Source organism: Trichomycterus rosablanca, chromosome 19 (assembly GCF_030014385.1).
Source record: "Trichomycterus rosablanca isolate fTriRos1 chromosome 19, fTriRos1.hap1, whole genome shotgun sequence".
In the NCBI taxonomy this organism is placed as follows: domain Eukaryota; kingdom Metazoa; phylum Chordata; class Actinopteri; order Siluriformes; family Trichomycteridae; genus Trichomycterus; species Trichomycterus rosablanca.
This window is the reverse complement of record NC_086006.1, coordinates 12,979,746-12,997,395: the sequence shown is the minus strand read 5'-3', so window position 1 is coordinate 12,997,395 and position 17,650 is coordinate 12,979,746. Positions and strand designations below refer to the sequence as shown.

The 17,650-nt window shown below is 37.3% G+C and overlaps 1 protein-coding gene across 2 annotated transcripts in view; it reads right to left on the bottom strand.

Moving 5' to 3' along the window:
* The window catches only part of prpf6 (PRP6 pre-mRNA processing factor 6 homolog (S. cerevisiae)), a 56,817-nt gene that overhangs the window by 200 nt on the left and 38,967 nt on the right, over positions 1–17,650 (bottom strand). Inside the window, exons 13-20 of one of the 2 annotated variants that reach the window (XM_063015724.1) lie at positions 17,000–17,121; positions 16,374–16,512; positions 15,410–15,529; positions 14,938–15,114; positions 13,456–13,589; positions 4,650–4,741; positions 4,455–4,569; positions 2,597–2,723 (exon numbers count right to left, since the gene is read on the bottom strand). In XM_063015724.1, the coding sequence (XP_062871794.1) occupies positions 2,597–2,723; positions 4,455–4,569; positions 4,650–4,741; positions 13,456–13,589; positions 14,938–15,114; positions 15,410–15,529; positions 16,374–16,512; positions 17,000–17,121 (1,026 nt within the window). Of the gene's footprint in view, positions 1–2,596; positions 2,724–4,441; positions 4,570–4,649; positions 4,742–13,455; positions 13,590–14,937; positions 15,115–15,409; positions 15,530–16,373; positions 16,513–16,999; positions 17,122–17,650 lie in introns of those variants that run through there. The other variant, XM_063015725.1, reaches the window with a different exon arrangement.

Sequence of the window (17,650 nt, the reverse complement as noted above, 5' to 3'; positions counted from 1 at the left end):
AAGGTTTCCAAACATTTTGTAAGGTTGAAATGTTCGTTCCTTTTCTTTAGGTTAAAACATTTAATGAAAATTTAAACTGAGAAAGGGCATTAAACATTATCTTCCAACTTTATCACAACTGAAACCCGATGTTAAAACTGCTTGTGTGGGGTGGTGGTGGGGGTTCTGTGGGAGTAATTCGTGTTTTATATTGCCCTCTACAAAATGTCCCAACTTTCCTGGAAACTGGGTTTGTATTTTATAGGACTGCATTAAATTAAATACCTTAGTGAACAGCCAAGCTTATGATTTAAATTTAGATAACTGACTGAGTAACATATAGGGCAAGTACTTTTTCCACAAGAGTGATATGGGAGTTCAGTGTTATTATTCACTAAATATAGTACAGATTAGATTTTAACAAGCATGTTGTTTTTACTTGTTTATTTTGTATAACATTACAACAGCCATCTTTGTGATGGTAAACTGTGTGCATCTCAGTCATACACTGACACAACATTAAACCAATATGCCACTATACAAATTCCATTAGCAGAAAACTACATCATCAGAATACTTTTAACATAGTCTTGCAATGTAGCTTTGATTTTACTTACCAACAGAAAACCTCAAAAAAGACTTAAAACTCTTTAGGAATACTTTTTACAGACCAAAAAAAATAAAATAAAAATAACTGAATAAAAATATAAAAGAACTGTATCCTTTCTTTAAGCAGAACAGGCAAACATTAACATACTGCTCTATGTCTTTTTTTTTTTATGTTTATGCGCTTATGCTTAAATGGTGTTAAAAATGTGGAAACCCTTCATTTGATGACTTCAGTTTGGTTGGTAACTAAATAATGTTATTTCAAACAGGTGATCAGGTTTGTATTGTAATCATGATTTGGAACAAAAGCAGTATCCATGAAAAGTCTTGAGGAGCAAAAATGGACAGATCTCAGATTTCAGTTTGTTAACAAATGCATAACAAAATTATTGAAATGTTTAAAAAATGTGTATTGTGGTCAGACGGCTCAGTATTTTAGATATTTTTGAAAAGAAATAAATGCCAAGTGTGGTGGACCAAAGACGGAAAGTACCATTTATCCTAGCAGTAAGGCTCCCTATTTTATGGTTGGAAGTTTTTTCTTTCTTTCCTTCTTTTATCCTGAACTCTTGGAAGTTTAAACTGCAGATTTGGCTTGATGAATTTCCATTAAAATGTCTGTGCCAAAAAGTTCTTGATCCTCTGGGTCTGTGCATATCTTTTGGTCAACTTTATTGTCGGGTGCGTGTTGAAGTTACTGCTTTCTTTTGCTCTTGTGTTCATCAGGAAGTGGTTGCTTCTGCAGAGATCACCCCATTGTTCCCAAAAGGGATTAAATGTAGGTCTAATTTACAAACCATATTTTCAGTAAAGTTGGGATTGTTTGATAAAATTCAATAAAAAGAATCTGTGATTTGTCTTGGATCTTTTTTTAACTGTCGATTTTAAAAAGAAAAGACTTGCATTTTACAGCAAAAAGTGCCACATTTGTCTCTTATGAGCAGCAAGAACTATTCTGTAGAGTTTTAATTAGTATTAAACAGTCTGTATAGCACTTTCATGGTATAGCTGGACAACAATCACCTCTTCTGCATTCATGATGTCCTTCACTAGTATACAGTACAAGTGAAGGGAAACAAGGATGCCAGGTTCTAAGAAGCAAAAGTTTGTGCTACTAATCATAGTCTTTGAAGAAGAATAAAATACCTTTGCACTTACACTTACACAGCCACATACCATGACAGATCCTGGCTTTTGGAATTGTTGCTGATAACAGTCTGGATAGTCCTCTCAGTCTTTAGTCTGGAGCACATGGTCCCTATTTCTTTCAAAAAATATTTGGAATACTGGTTCACCTTACCACAAAACAACAACGTCTGTGGACATGCTTAAAACAGAGCTTCTTTTTTGCACAGTAAAGTTTTAAGTGGCATTTCTGAATGCAACTCCATACTGAAGTGCTTGACAAAAAGTTTGAGATTCTCAACCTTTCTTTGTTTATTAAAACCTCAGCTTTCGTGGATACTGCTTTTTTACCAAATCATGATTACAATTACCTGTCGATACACCTGTTCAAAAAATTTTTTTGTTTGTTTTTATCTCATTACTAGCTCCTAATTGCCCCATCCCAACTTTTTCGGAATGTGTTGCAGGCCTTAAATGCAGGAATGGGTGTATATTAACAAATGAAATGGAGTTGACAAGCCAAAACAAAAAATATATTGGGGTCATACTGTCCGCAATGAAATAAAAGTAAGAAACACTTCCACATATCATAATAGAATATAAAAGGAGGATTCAAGCACTCAGTCGTATGCTAAATTCACATTACACGACTTTTAAGGTGTTCAGATCGCTGTGTGGTTTACACACCAGTCATGTACTAGCAAGATTGGGCAAAAAATTATCTTACAAACTGTAACAATTAGTGTCCTCAAAATAAGGTGGGACAGTGTCTGAGTGGCAGCAAGCTAAAACTCCTGTTCATTAATAAACCACATAGTTTTAAACTATGCTATAAAAACAATAGACATGAATTAAACTCTGGTAGGACTATAACTTCACCTACCTCTGTGCCATGTTGTAGCTCAAATTTATAAAAGAGTGCCCATGCATCTCCTAGATCTGGTTCAATCTTCACTGTGCGCAGGAACCACTCTCTTGCTTTGGTTATCTTTCTCTCACTCCAGAATAACCTATGGATCAAACCCACTGACCATTTAAACATTTGGCCATTTAACACAATAAGTTGGGGGGAATTCCCCCTTAAATGCTTCAAACAAACAGGATTTGTACTTTTTGAGAGGGAGCCCAACTGCTAAAAATCCATAGTTTGTCTTTTGGCCAGGACAAAACTTAACATACACAAATAATGAAATGTACTTTATGAGAGAACCATCTCTCCAAATCGATCACAAACATAATCAGAAAGGATACCATGAAGCCATTGGTAACTGTGAAGTCTTGATGGCTAAGATTAGTCTGTGCAGGTGACAAACTTACAAGCCTACACATGATGTATTATATGGCAGTGTGGCAGGAAAGAAGCCTCTTCTAAAAAAACTCTTGTAAGATTCAGATGCCATGTGGCAAAAACCCAACACAGCAAAATGTACAAGTCACCATGTACTTCCAGTTGCAATGGAAAATATTCAACCCCCCAAAGACAATAAGAATTTATAATTTATTTGTTCAAGGGGTGTTGCAATCATTGAGAAAAACAAAGGAGCTATCACAAAAACGAGGAAAATGTGTATAAGAAAGTTTCAAAACCTTAAACATTCCATGAGGCACAATTGAGAGCATTGTCCAAAAGCTTAACATTTATGGTACAGCAGAAGCAAACCTGCCTGGTCATGAAAAGAAAAACAAAATTAAGGCCCTAGTAATGTCATAGGGGCAACAAAAAAACCTTGTTTTACAGCAAGATGACCTGATGAACTTCTGTGACAGTTCTAAGGAGTGAAAAACAGGAACTGTTTGGTCGTGTGGCTGGCATCATGGATTCACAGAAACACCAAAGCATTTTGAGGAGTAATGTTATGCCTTTTGGAGAAACTGAACCTTGTTGATAAGTGGACTTTTTAACAAGACAATGATACCAAGCACACTTCCAAGCCAATCTATGCTTGGTTAAGGAACCAGTTCTGGAATATCCTGAAGTGGCCTTCTCAGTCTTCAGATTTAAATCTCATAAATATTTAAAGAAGGACTTTAAAGAATGCAGTTGCAGCACAAAAGCAATCAAACCTCACTGAGCTTTTGCCCATAAGGAAAGGGCAGAAATTTCACAGGAAAGAAGCTTATTAGCACTTCCTTATGTTTGTTAGTTTATTAGGATTTTAACGTCATGTTTTACACTTTAACTACCGTTTCTGTCATGAATGTAACCACTCGTTACACCCAAGGTTAATCAGTTCACAAGTTTTAACGTCAAACACAGTCATGGACAATTTTGTATCTCTAATTCACCTCACTTGCATGTCTTTGGACACGGGGAGAACATGCAAACTCCACACAGAAAGGACCCGGACCGTCCCACCTGGGGTTCAAACTCATGACCTAGCACTTCCTTATCACTCATAACTCACTCAGAGTTATTGTCTAGTATAGTTTATCAAGGCAAAAGAATGTTCCAACAAGAACTGAGGATGGAGGTTAAATAACAATGCACATGGACATTTGTCAAGAGAACTAGATAAATTTCATTCAAACTAAAAAATTTACAACTTTGTATGTATCAATAAATATACTTTATGTTTAATGAGCCTTTTTGTTTTCTTTCAGTTCTATACACATTACCATAATATTTTAAGGTGAAGAAGTTAAATATTTCTCATTGCAACTGTCTTACTTTGCAGGTTCTGATTTTTAGATCCAATATGCTATATAAAGGTGATTGTGTAATTCTTACTATATAGTCTTACTTTGCAACAGCCAGTAGAACATGGGGGTCATGCTCACATTTCTTCAGTGCATCGACACTCTTGGTTTTTCTTTGTGGTCTAGCCTCCAAGAATACAGCCTCAGCCCAAAGAATACCTGTAACAGAGTAAGCAATGTGCTTTTTGAAATGAATAAAGATGGGTTAAATACTTCAGAGAAAAAGATTTACAACATACCAGAGCTGGGGCACTCCTGTAAGGCTTTAGCCATGAGGGTGTTGGCAATATTTTTCAGGCCTGCCCTGTATTCCAGCCGGACTGACTCCAACCTAGATTAGGGGAAGACATGCATGACACAAAAAAAAAAAAAAAATTGTGCTGGCTGTGAGCTTTTGGCTGGCTTTTTTCTATGACGTGAAGTAGTGCCACTTAGACCAACTGCATTGTGATTGCATTTTTGGTTTGCATTTAATTTTTATTTATTTAATTTTATTTATTTGGGTTTTAATACCATGGTTAACACATACTTTTGTGTCATTTTATGATGATGAGTAGGGCTGGCACCGATCCGATACTCGGTATAGGTATCGGTCCAATATTGTCCCAAATCACTGGATCGGATATTGGAAGGAAAAAAAAACATGTAATCTGATCCGATACTGTTGCTTAATGTAAATAACACTTAATGTAAATAAGGTCATTGTTTGTGTGTAAAACAAATAACACACAAAAATACGTTCCAACAGAGCGCCGTTTATTGCCACTCACGCTTGATGACATCATTAACATGTGCCACTGATCTACAACTCATCTGCAACAGCCATTTAGAAATTAAAACACAGTGATCTATGTAAACTTTTAGCATTTTGAAAAAAATCATCTCCTACTGCCACATCTAAAAACACTGTTTAAACACAATAAAAATCGCTTTATAAATGATAAATCGCTCACCTGAGATAAAGAACCTATCTTGTCCCGGCTTGGAGACAACAATTAATCCATTAGTGTTATGAAATAAAACAAACTACACCGTTTCCCATTTTCCTCTTCACAATCCAGTAAAATGCAGTTTTTTTTAAGCACGCTTTGGTTTTTAATAATCTAAAAACGTGACAGAACTTAAATGGAAAATCTCAACTCTGCGTCAATTCTAATTGGTCCATCGCATTTGATTGACATCCACGTCTTCCAATTGTGGACATTTTTGTTAAACAAGACAAAAACACTGCTAAATTTTGTGTGTGTAAAAGTTCAAATAAAAACAGCAGTTTTGCATAAGTGTGATGTAGGTTCTGTATTTATTCCTTTAGAATATTTGTTTCACAGTCTGAGCATTGTTATTTAGATAGATAGTTTAACCATGGTGCATTGAGACGTATTATTACTGCTTAGTTGTTTGAGAGGAGAAATTACTGTATCGGATTGGTATCGGCATCGGCAGATCCTCAATTTGCAGTATTGGTATCGGACATAAAAAAGTGGTCTTGAGCCAGCCCTAATGATGAGTATTATGTTTGTCTGCTAATTTTCTCTTGTCTTTAAATTTTGGGGCCATTTTATATTTTTATGGCTGTAAGGTAGGTTAAAAGTGTTCTTGTGTTTTCTTTTGTAAGAATTTTCTTTATGGTTCCAGGCATGTGAAGTTTCCTTCGATTGGTGTATTTGGGGCATTTTATCAGGATGTGCTTTATCAAGATGAGTGTTTTGCAGATTTCATAAGTTTGTGGGCTTTCTCCTTCTATTAGATGTTGGTGGATTATCCTGGTGTGGCCAAATCGGCATCTTGCGTTGTCCTTGGTGTGCCCTTGGTTTAATATTGATGTAAGGGTGTAACACAGAGTTTTTTGTGATCTGTGTGTTCTACTCAGTCTGCCATTCTCCTTGATGTACATATTTATTAGTGGTTTTATATCTGTTGCGGGGATTTTAAAGTTTGTTGTATTTTGTCTTGTTTTTCTTTTCTGGCTAGTTGATCCGCTTTTTCATTTCCTGCTATACCGCTGTGTCCTGGTACCCAGCATAACTTTTGTCATATTCCAGATGTTAGATTGTTGATTGTCCTTTGTATGTTATTAATGATAAGATGGTTTGATTCAAGTGCTTTAAGGCATGATTGTGAATCTGTGCATATTATGATTTTGTGTTCTTGGTTTTCCTCTGCATATTTTAATGCCATAAGTATGGCATGGGTTTCTGCAGTGTAGTTGGTACTGGGCTGGGGTATTTTGCTTTGTTCAAGTATCTGTTTGTAATTACAGCTGCTGTTACCTGTTCTGTGTTTTTGGATCGGTCTGTGAGATAGTGAATGATGTGGGTATTTTTGTCTGACTTTGAGAAAATTGTTGGATATACTTTTGGGTGTGTGGTTCCTTTCCTCTTGTCTGCAATGTCAAAGATGATGTTAGGTTTTCTGATTTGCAAGTGATGTATGGTATTGGTAAGGTTCTGGGCTATTATGTTTGGACATGGTTTTAGGTTGTCTATGTATGGTTTGATTCTGATCACAAATGGTTGGATTGCTAATGCTAAATGCTTGCCTTCTGAGTTCATGCAAGGGCTCTTGTGATGGGGATGGGAGAGGTGCGGTATACTACTAGGGCTGTTCTGATGCCTAGATGGTGGACCTTGTATAGACTTTTGAGGTAGGATTTTCGCACTGATGCATACATTAAGCACCTGTAATTAGGGCTTGGCGGTTTAATGCAAATATTTTTCCACGATATTGAAAATGACCATATTCGTTATATCGAGTATGCCTAGGATACACAGGTTACCATTTAAGAACGTTTAAAACACACACACACACACACACACACACTAATTATTAATAACTAATAAGTCAGGCAACTGTAGAGAAAAAATGAACTAAGTGGCGAAGATTTAATGAAATAAAATATAAAAATGAATTATATGTTCCTTATGATGTCATTATTCAATACGTTTGTGCCTTTTCGGCTCTAAAGCTCTGTCAGACTCTGTCTATACACATTAAATGTACCCCTCCCCATTTCAAAACACACTGAATCACTAATGCTAAGTTTACACTACACGACTTTCAAGTTGTTCAGATCGCTGTACGGTTCACAATACACAACTGGATCTCTTGTAATCGGGGGTCTTTTAAATTGTTGTGTATTTCACAATACACGACTGATCGGCGACAGGGGGTCACACACTACACGATCTACCATCAGGAGGAATCTCATACCATGTCTGGTCTCCCAAACTACGTTTTGTCACAAAAACACATGTGAGTGACAAGGGGTTTAATGATACCACATCCAAAAATGCATGTTAGGAATAAGCAAGTGATCAGAGTTGTTCGTGCGCTGACGTGCAGCGTAAAAACAAGTAGGAAAAATAAATGAATCTGAGTGGATTGGGCTATGCGACAGCAGGGATTGTCTGTTCTGTAGTAAGTTGAAGGTTAATAAATATTTTTTGCAATGCAGCGTTCGTATTATGGTTTGTCGTAGATGATAAGATCACAAATACTGTAAAGCTTGTGTGTGTGCAGATGTATTCTGATATAAACTATATCCCATATCTTGCATTCTCATTGGCTGTAGTTCAACATAGCACTCGCTGCCACTCGCAACCTGCTCGCAATGCTTTTCACACTACAGGATTTTGACTCGCCGACAGGTCCAGATATTAAACATGGTAGATTTTTTTTTTTGAGTCTGTGAGTGCTTGGCGAGCCACTTGGAACAAGCTGCCGAACAGTTCCCACATAGCGATAGAGAGCCGATTTTCGATCCCCAAGCGTACCTTATTTACCAGCAAGGGATATGTTAATGACGTAAAACCTACAGGTAGTAATTCTTGTTCATTTCTGTGCCCAAATACAGGCAGGGACCTGCCATTGTACTTTACAGTTTACATTTTATTGTATTGTATATCATAATTCAGTTTTGTTCTGATCAACGTACTGTCAAGGCACAACAGTATGGTAAGATCTGCTCCCCATTTAGTATTGACTAATACTTTTAGTATTTTAAATTTTGTGAAAAATTTCTCTCTCTGTGATTTAATATGAAAAATGAAGATGAATCTTTGGTCTAGTGTAAGGTCCAAGTATTGGGTAGTTTCTGCTATTTTTATGGGCTCTCCATCTAAAGACAGTTCAGGATCTGTATGTAGATTTCTGTTCTGGCAGAAGTGACAGACAGACAGACAGATAGATAGATGAATTGAGTCCTGTCCAGACCCAATTATAAGCTAACCTTTTGATAAGATTATTGATTCTGTTTTTGTCTGTTGTGCGAGAACCCTCGCCGCAGCACACCACTCCAAAGAAAAGGGCACTGGCCACCACAGACTGATAGAAGGTGCACAGTTGGGCCAATAAAATACATCCTTGTGGGACTCCTGACTCTTGGATGTGGTATTAGGAGAATGTGTTGTTGGCCTAGACTTTAAAATGTCTGTCAATTAAAGAGTTTTAAAGAATTAAATTAGTTTGCCTGTACTTTCTTGAGGCACTTTATCAGGTTTTGACCTGATCGAAGCTTCTTTGCATCTGTTACTTTTTTGTACTGCAAATGGTGACAGATTGGTTTGTATCATGTCAGTTTGGATGAATTCCATCACCATGTATCTGGGCCAGTTGTCTATTGGTCCTTAAGGTTTCAGGCTAGTCGTCAGTTGGGATTCGTTCTTGTAATTTAAGAGTTTGCGTTTTGGGGTACGTTTGGTATTCATAATTGTATGGTTTTCATTTCATTATCCTTACTCCCCACTAGGGGTGGGCGATATGGCCCTAAAATAATATCACGATATTTCAGGTTATTTTTGCGATAACGATATTTTTGGCGATATAACAAAACACTGAAAAATATTTTATTTATTTCGAGAAAACACTATTGCAAAAAAAATAATGTTCAGATTTTATTTAGAATTAATATAAGTTAACACGTAAAAAATGTAAGAAGTATGTAAGAATTACACACACTTTTCTTTATTTTGTCTTTCCAGTAAAAATTATGTAACAATGTAGTAGCGAAGTCAGACAATTTCCATAGGGGTGGCCAGACTGAGACCATTGCTCACACAGGGGTGGCACAGAATCTAATACCTTTTTCTTATGTGGTCACTCATTTATTTACCTATACAGGCAGTGAGTGCCATGTAGAATTACATCACGAAGACCCGCATAATAATAATAAGCTTTTTTTCTCCTGTCACAGAATCAGTTTCTTCCGTTCAAATCTCTCGACCACCATGGGCAAGACCAAAGAGCTATCAAAGGACGTCAGGGACAAGATTGTAGACCTGCACAAGGCTGGAATGGGCTACAAGACCATCAGCAAGAAGCTTGGTGAGAAAGAGACCACTGTTGGTGCGATAATTCGAAAACGGAAGAAATACAAGATCACAGTCAATCACCCTCACTCTGGAGCTGCATGCAAGATCTCACCTCGTGGGGTAAGAATGATTCTGAGAAAGGTGAGGTCAGTCCAGAATTACATGGGAGGAGCTTGTCAATGATCTCAAGGGAGCTGGGAGCAGAGAAATGCTGGATATGACCCCAAGAACACCATCCCCACCGGGCATTTCTTTGCCTCCAAACACGGCGAGTGGAGTTGATGCCAAAGAGCTCAATTTTGGTCTCATCTGACCATATCACATTCTCCCAAGCTTTCTCTGAATCATTCAGGTGTTCATTGGCAAACTTCAGACAGGCCTGTACTAGGGCTGGGCGATTTTGCCCCAAAAAAAATCTCGATTATTTTAAAATTATAACCGATTGTCGATTACGATTTCGATTTTTTTTGTTCTTGTATAATGCAATTGAAATAAGACTCAGATTCCTTTTTTTTGCATTGTAAATTAAAATGACTGCAGAAGTGCAAAAATAGTACCACCACCACCTATAATTATCCTTTTAAGGATCTAAAAATTTATAACAATAACGATCACAATAATTAAAAACAAAATGGAAATCTGAATTATCTATATGCTTTATAAGAATAGCTCACAAACAACTCTTTTTTTTTTTTTTTAAATAATGTGCAGCAAAACCTTACATTAGGAAAAGGACTAAAAAAAAGTTCTTTACAGGTTTCTTAAAAGAAACACGAGTCTGTGCTGTGCTGTTTCCACCACTGAGTGAGTCTGTATCAGTATCTATACTGGGGGAGGGGGGGTGAAGTAATCACTCAGCTCAGCTTTGATTTTGTCCTCTTGTGATTGGGGGGTGGATGGAGGGGGCACGTTCTGCTTCTAACTATATAGACTACAACTCCCATGTTTCCACGGACCGTCACATGTCCCCGGTCAGCCAATCCTGATCGCGCTCATCGGCGCCAGAGTTTTGATTCAGTTCAGCGGTGTTCGATTCAGTGAATCTTAATTAAACTCTTCTGTTTGTGTCTCGTTTTACCGATCGTGTTTACGCTCCTTATTTCTGAATCTAACCGTTACCGTGTATAACCCTTGTTGTCTTCCGTTTACTGTTTTAGTTTATCCTCTGGTTTTGGACTCTGACCTGGTTTTGTACACTGTTTTTGCCTTTTTATATTAAACTTTCCCTGATTTATATTCCGCGAGCGTCTGGTCAGTTTCTGCCTCGTGTCATGTTGGTATTTTAGTAAAAATATAAAGTATGTAAACAATCGCGATTGTCACATTCTAACATTGGGTGAAAACGTTCATTCTGATTAACCGAATTAATCGTGAAAATCGCCCAGCCCTAGCCTGTACATGAGCCTTCTTGAGCAGAGGGACTTTGCGGGCACTGCAGGATCTCAATCCATTACAGCGAAGTGTGTTACTAATGGTTTTTTTGGTGACTGTGCTCCCAGCTCCCTTGAGATCATTGACAAGCTCCTCCCGTGTAATTCTGGGCTGACCTCACCTTTCTCAGAATCATTCTTACCCCACCAGGTGAGATATTGCATGGAGCTCCAGAGTGAGGGTGATTGACTGTGATCTTGTATTTCTTCCATTTTCGAATTATCGCACCAACAGTGGTCTCTTTCTCACCAAGCTTCTTGCTGATGGTCTTGTAGCCCATTCCAGCCTTGTGCAGGTCTACAATCTTGTCCCTGACGTCCTTTGATAGCTCTTTGGTCTTGCCCATGGTGGTCGAGAGATTTGAACGGAAGAAACTGATTCTGTGACAGGAGTCTTTTATACAGGGACAGGACTAATTTGTGTGCCTCATGGGCACATAACCGGTCTGTGGGGGTCAGAATTCTTGCTGGTTGGTAGGGGATCAAATACTTATTTCCCTTAATTAAATACAAATTAAAAAAAATTTCTGGATTTTTTGTTGATATTCTGTCTCTCTCTGTTAAAATAAACCTTCCATAAAAATTATAGACTGTTCAAGTCTTTGTAAGGGGGTAAACTTACAAAATCAGCAGGGGATCAAATACTTATTTCCCCCACTGTATATATATATATATATATATATATATATATATATATATATATATATATATATAAATAGCAACCTTAACATTATGAGAAAAAATTTCAAAGATATTCCTTTGCAATATTTTATCATTTGGCTGCCAACTTGTGTGTAATGATGACACTCAATTGAACCCCAGAACATGCCAGTGTGAATGCATGGAAAAATAATTTTCTTTCAACAATATGATACAGACTGACCAACACTTAAGCCAAATCAGCATTGAAAATTTACTTTACTTTTAATAACCTTCTACAATGCTGGAGCTTTTTAAAACTGAATATTTTCTTTAAAATAGAAGTGTTATTTAACTGCTATTAAATTGTTTGGCGCATAACCACCCAACCTGGCAACACTGGAACACGCAGAGCCCGGTGGGCCTTTACTCGTAGCGCGCCACAATTACTACTAAGTACAGTAGTAGTATTAGTACTAAGTAATAGTAGTACTACATCTGTGTTGGTGGTTGACATTAATGTTGAGAGTATTCCTGCACTGTTTGGTGGAGGTGCTCTGTTGAATTGCGTCCCTGTGTAAACCTGCGTGCAGAAATACTTCCGCAAAAAAGCTGCCGGCAATCGGTGGTTGGGGTTTGGGTTGCCAAAGATTAATTTATGGTGGACATGGAGTTTTTGGAACAAGCTCCTCCACCGCAGAGCCGCGTTCCGCCATACTCGTTACTGTACCCAAATGACCCACGTAACGAACGTACATCATTTGCGTAGCTGTGTGACGTCATTACGTAAAGTACGCAGAATATCGCTATTATTACGATATGGTACTTTTTGTATCGTTTGTAAAATTATACCGTTATTATCGTGAACGATACGATATAGCACACCCCTACTCCCCACCCACCCCGGAGCCCCAATCTGGGCCATAAGAATAATATACCCAACACACCAGACGTTCTTGCCGTTTGACTGACCCTCGGCCAGCGCCTTCTAGGGATCTCATAGGAGATACAATTTAGGGCATGTCCTGACCAGCCCTTTGAACCAGCTGTTGACCAGTCCTGACCAACTGATTGGAGTCTGCCTCTCTAACCTACCATCTATGCCAAGTTGGGGCCAAAGTGCTGGGTTGGGGAAATGTTAGCCACAACTACCACTCCACGCAGCACCAGGATCCTTGTCTCCGCAGACACTGGTGCCACCTTCGCTTTGCCTCATTCGCTTGCCTCTTACAAGCAGCATAAGGAGGCTGGGGACCTATGTTACCCATGATAAAATATTACCCAGCAGTGCATCATGTGAAGGGCTTAAACACTGTGGTAAGTGGCAATATGCACCCAGTCTTGTACTGAACAAAATACAAGCCCCCTTATGCATAATGTTAAAGTGTAGAAGATTAGCTGTAAAAGTTTATAAAATTTACATTTTCTTAAGAAGTTACTTTTCACAGAATTGAATAATGCAAATTTACCACCAAAATATTAATGTTTTTAGCTTCCTTTCTGTGCATTTTCTTTTTACTGCTGTGGTATTCCATGACTCCATATGTTAGGAACCTGGCAAAATGCTTATATCTAAGCATTTTGGGGTTATTTCACACACAAATTGGCATAAAAAGTATAGTTTTACATGGCCATGAAAATAAACTAAAGTGTGACTAAAGTCTTACCAAAGTTCTGGGGTCTGTGGGTTTTTGAGACGTGATTTCTCTAGAATGGCACGGGCACGTGTCAGCTGGCCCGCTCTTTCCTCCAGACGCGAGAGTAGTAGCCACAAAGGCATAGAGTGAGGACACTTCTTAAGCTACATAATACACACACAGCTAGATGTCAGATACATCAAAAGTGTGATATTAACTGACAACACAGCTCATGATAATGATAAAAAGAACATGGTAAAGAAAGCTTAAAGTGTGCTACCAATATGTCTCGGATGCTTTTTGTAACTTGGCAATAGAAGCTTATTGTTCGTTGTAGTGAGAATGCTGGCCAAGAGACATAATCTTGAGAAAAACTATTTGCCCCTCACCAGATTTTTTTTATTTTTAGTAATTTATCACATTTGAGATCTTCCAACTAATTTTAATATAAGATAAAGATAGCATGCCTGCCAAACCTAATAACTGCTTGTGCCACTCTTGGCAATAACAACTATAATAGTTTGCCATAACTTGCAAAAAGTCTTTTTAACCTAGTCGTCTTTGCAGAATTGTCTACAAAGCACCCCAGAACATCACGATACCACCACGTTTGACTGTTCGTAATGGTGGAATGTCATGTTAGCTTTACGCAGTTGTAACTGGACCCATGTCTTCCGAAAAGTTCCATATTTAACTCATCTGTCCACAGAATAATATCCCAAAAGTTCTGAGCTTCATCAACATGTTTTAAGAATATGCAAAATCAGCAGCAGTTTGTGCCTTGCAACTCTCTCATGTGTCTTTCTCATGCAGCCGAGGCAAGCGAGGCCTACAGTTATTTATGTGTTCGTCTCGGTTTAATGACCTCGTGGATGAGCTATCAGTGCATTCTCGTTGAAATTTTGATAGGCTGGCCACTGGGAAGATTAATCACTGTTTTTTTCCATCTGTGGATAATGGCTCTCAGTGGTTTGATGGAGTCCCAGAGCCTTAACAATGGCTTTGTAAGCTTTTCCAGACTAGTAGATTTCTATAACTTTTTTTACATCTGTATCTAAATCTTTTTAGAATGTGGCATCATATGCTGCTATTTTAAACCTTCTAGATTACTTCACATTACCAAAATGGTTTTACTTAAGTGATGTTTAGATTCAACAGGTCTAGCAGTAATCATGCCTGGGTGTGGCTAGCAAAACTGGGAGAAATAACATTTTCCACAAAGGGCCAGGTAAATCATTCAATTAAATTCAATTAAACTTTTTGTCTTTCAATATATGAAATCATCATTTAAAAAATCCTGTGTTTATCCCGTGATTATCCTTTTCTAATATTAAAAGTAGTTGAATGATCTCAAACATGTAAGTGTGACAAATATGCAAAAAAGGTCAATGGCTTTTAGCTAGTAAAATTTAAGAATGTGTTGCCGTGTTTAACATCTCCATAAATGCATTGTGGACACAATAGCTAATCTATTTAAAATTGCCAATAAATATGCCTAATTCCAGCACCTACCCCTTGGCTGTAGGCCTCTCGAGCCTTGTCAAAGTTCTCAGGCTGTTCCTCAATCTGACCCTTCATCATCCAGAGCTTGGGGAAGTCCTCATAGTGCTTCAGTGCCTCAGAGCAAAGTTCTTGGGCTGCTGAGATGTTCCCAAGCACCCACTCTAACTTCACAGACTTCATAAAAACCTGTACACAGACAGAGAGCAAAGAAATAGTGCTCTATGTCAGACAATTAGAAAACAATACTCAATAAATGACACACACAGCTTATATTTTTGGAATGTAAAAGTCAGCTGTCAGATATTCAAACTGTTTAATTGCATATAGAATTATAACCCACACAAAGTTGCCATAGATAAAAATAAAACCCAAAACAAGACCTCATACAACCTAGTACAATGTGTCTGGTGTGTTGGCCATAGTTATCTATTTTATATAACTTTATGTAACTACTTAAATGCCAGTGTTTTAGGCCACTCACTCTGGCAGTTGGAGCGCTGCTTCGAGCTTTGGCCAGAAGCCTTCTAGCCCTCTCGTACTCATTATTCTCCGACTCCAACTTTACAGCAGCCAGCCAGATTTCCTCACTGTTAGGGTTGGCCTAAGACAAGAGAAACAAGAGGTTGTTTAAATTAAGTGCAGATATGGGAATTAAGGAATGCTATCAAAAATGTAAAAAATTAAAAACATATTTATTCCACCTCAGTCACTGAACATACCAGAAGGTAAATTTAGACCACTGTTCAGAAATAAAAAATACCAATCTTGAGCTTAGATAAGTAAACTAAAATGCACTGCTTTGAATAATAACTGAGTTGCTAAAGTGGTTGTGAGGAAAGGCGATGTTCAAAAATTTTTATAAATCAAAATGACATTTGCAGTTGAAACAAAGAAGCCCTTATTTAAAACATATTCTAGCAAAGAACCAGAAGACTCCACAACAGAAATGCTAAGAAAGAAGTGGAACTTTTTTTTTAATTTCTATATTAAATGTTACAATTTGCTTTCTTAGACATGCATCTAAAAATACAGCCTAAAACAAAAATGGTCAGACACCCTTCCATGGTTTATACTACAGAAAATACAAATTAAAATTGTAAGTACATTAAGCCAAGTTAGGCTGTTTCTGTTTTCTGCAGCCTACACCGATTTAAAAAAAAAGTGCTTTCAACCAAAAATGGACAGGTTGAGTAAATAAATATTTTGTGCATTAAGAACAAAATAATTAAATCATGACATAAAAGCTGTGCTGATATTTAAAGTATAAGCTCAATGCTTATTTATTTAACTTTATTTATTTACTTAAAATAGTAATAATCAATTTTGACTACATTTCCTGGTGACTGTGTTGTATATTTTTTGTCCCCCATTATTGACATGACAAGACCACACAAGATTAGAGCACTTACACTTCCTATGTGAGGGGAAAAATAGAGGGTTTTTACCTGGAAGGCCAGTGCTAGAATGCTTCGAGCTGCAGGCACATCTCCAGCCAGCCACTTGGATTTTGCACCCATCAGCCACAGAACCTCTGCCTTGGGACAATGAGCTACTGCTCTCTGTAGAAGTGCCTCCAAAGACTCTCTGAGTAAAAGGCAGAGAGAGAAGCAGGAAAAAAAAACCATTTAAGTTTTTACAGCAGACATCGCACATGTTTAATCATTTACATAAAATCTAATAAATACCTTTCATTAGGACAGCCAGCAACAAGATAAATGGATATAATTAGAAGTTACTAGATCTATATGGATATCATTAACTTAATGACCCATAATATATGCCAGGACAAATGCTAGGATGTGATTAAATGCTAGGAAGTGATTGTAAAAATGGAGTATAAGTAATTTGCCAAATACAGAGGAGAGATTAGCTGTTGATATGTGGTAAATATGACCTGTGCTTGATTAAGACATGCAAGACCAAACTGAATAGTTTACAAAAAAAGAGAAGAACTAAACATCATCTGTAGTAGATAAGCAACCGTGCATGCAATACTGCAGAATAAACCATATATTTAAAATTACACAATATCATAAATTTTGTTTTTATTGTTAGCTGCTTTATTTCTCACCGTGTGCCATGACTCTTCTCAAAATAAGCTGCTCGCAGCCACACACTCTTCTTGCTGGGAAAGACTTGCAGCGCATGAGCGTAGATAGCACGAGCACACTCCAGTGCACCATGAGCCACACACTGAAATGAACAAACAAACAAGCACAAAATATCATTGTACAACTGTTCAATTCTATTATAAATGTGGCATAATACAGTCCCAATTCCAAAACAATTAAAGCAAGTAAGAACAATCCATTAATTTTGTAAACTCTGTTGCATGTAATTTATTGTAATTAACAAAAATAGCAGATCTTTAATTTAATCATATTTGTTTATTTTTGTAATTATACACTAGTTTCTGACTTCATGCTTGTAACACACAGCTGTGTGGAAAGAGTAACTGGCCCCTTTTTGATTGCCTGTTATTTTTATATTTATTACACTCAAATGATTAAACATAACATATTACAAAAAAGAGTAAAAAGTAAAAAGACAACACACTTGTTTCTAAAACATAATTTAATACATTTAAGGAACAAAAATGCCCAATATTACCCTATCCCTATCAAGTACTTACCCTATCCCTATCAAGCACTAGAAAATTCATGTACCATGTATCAGGTCTTCCAATTAATGTTAAGATTCATTAAGGTCATTTCATATATTC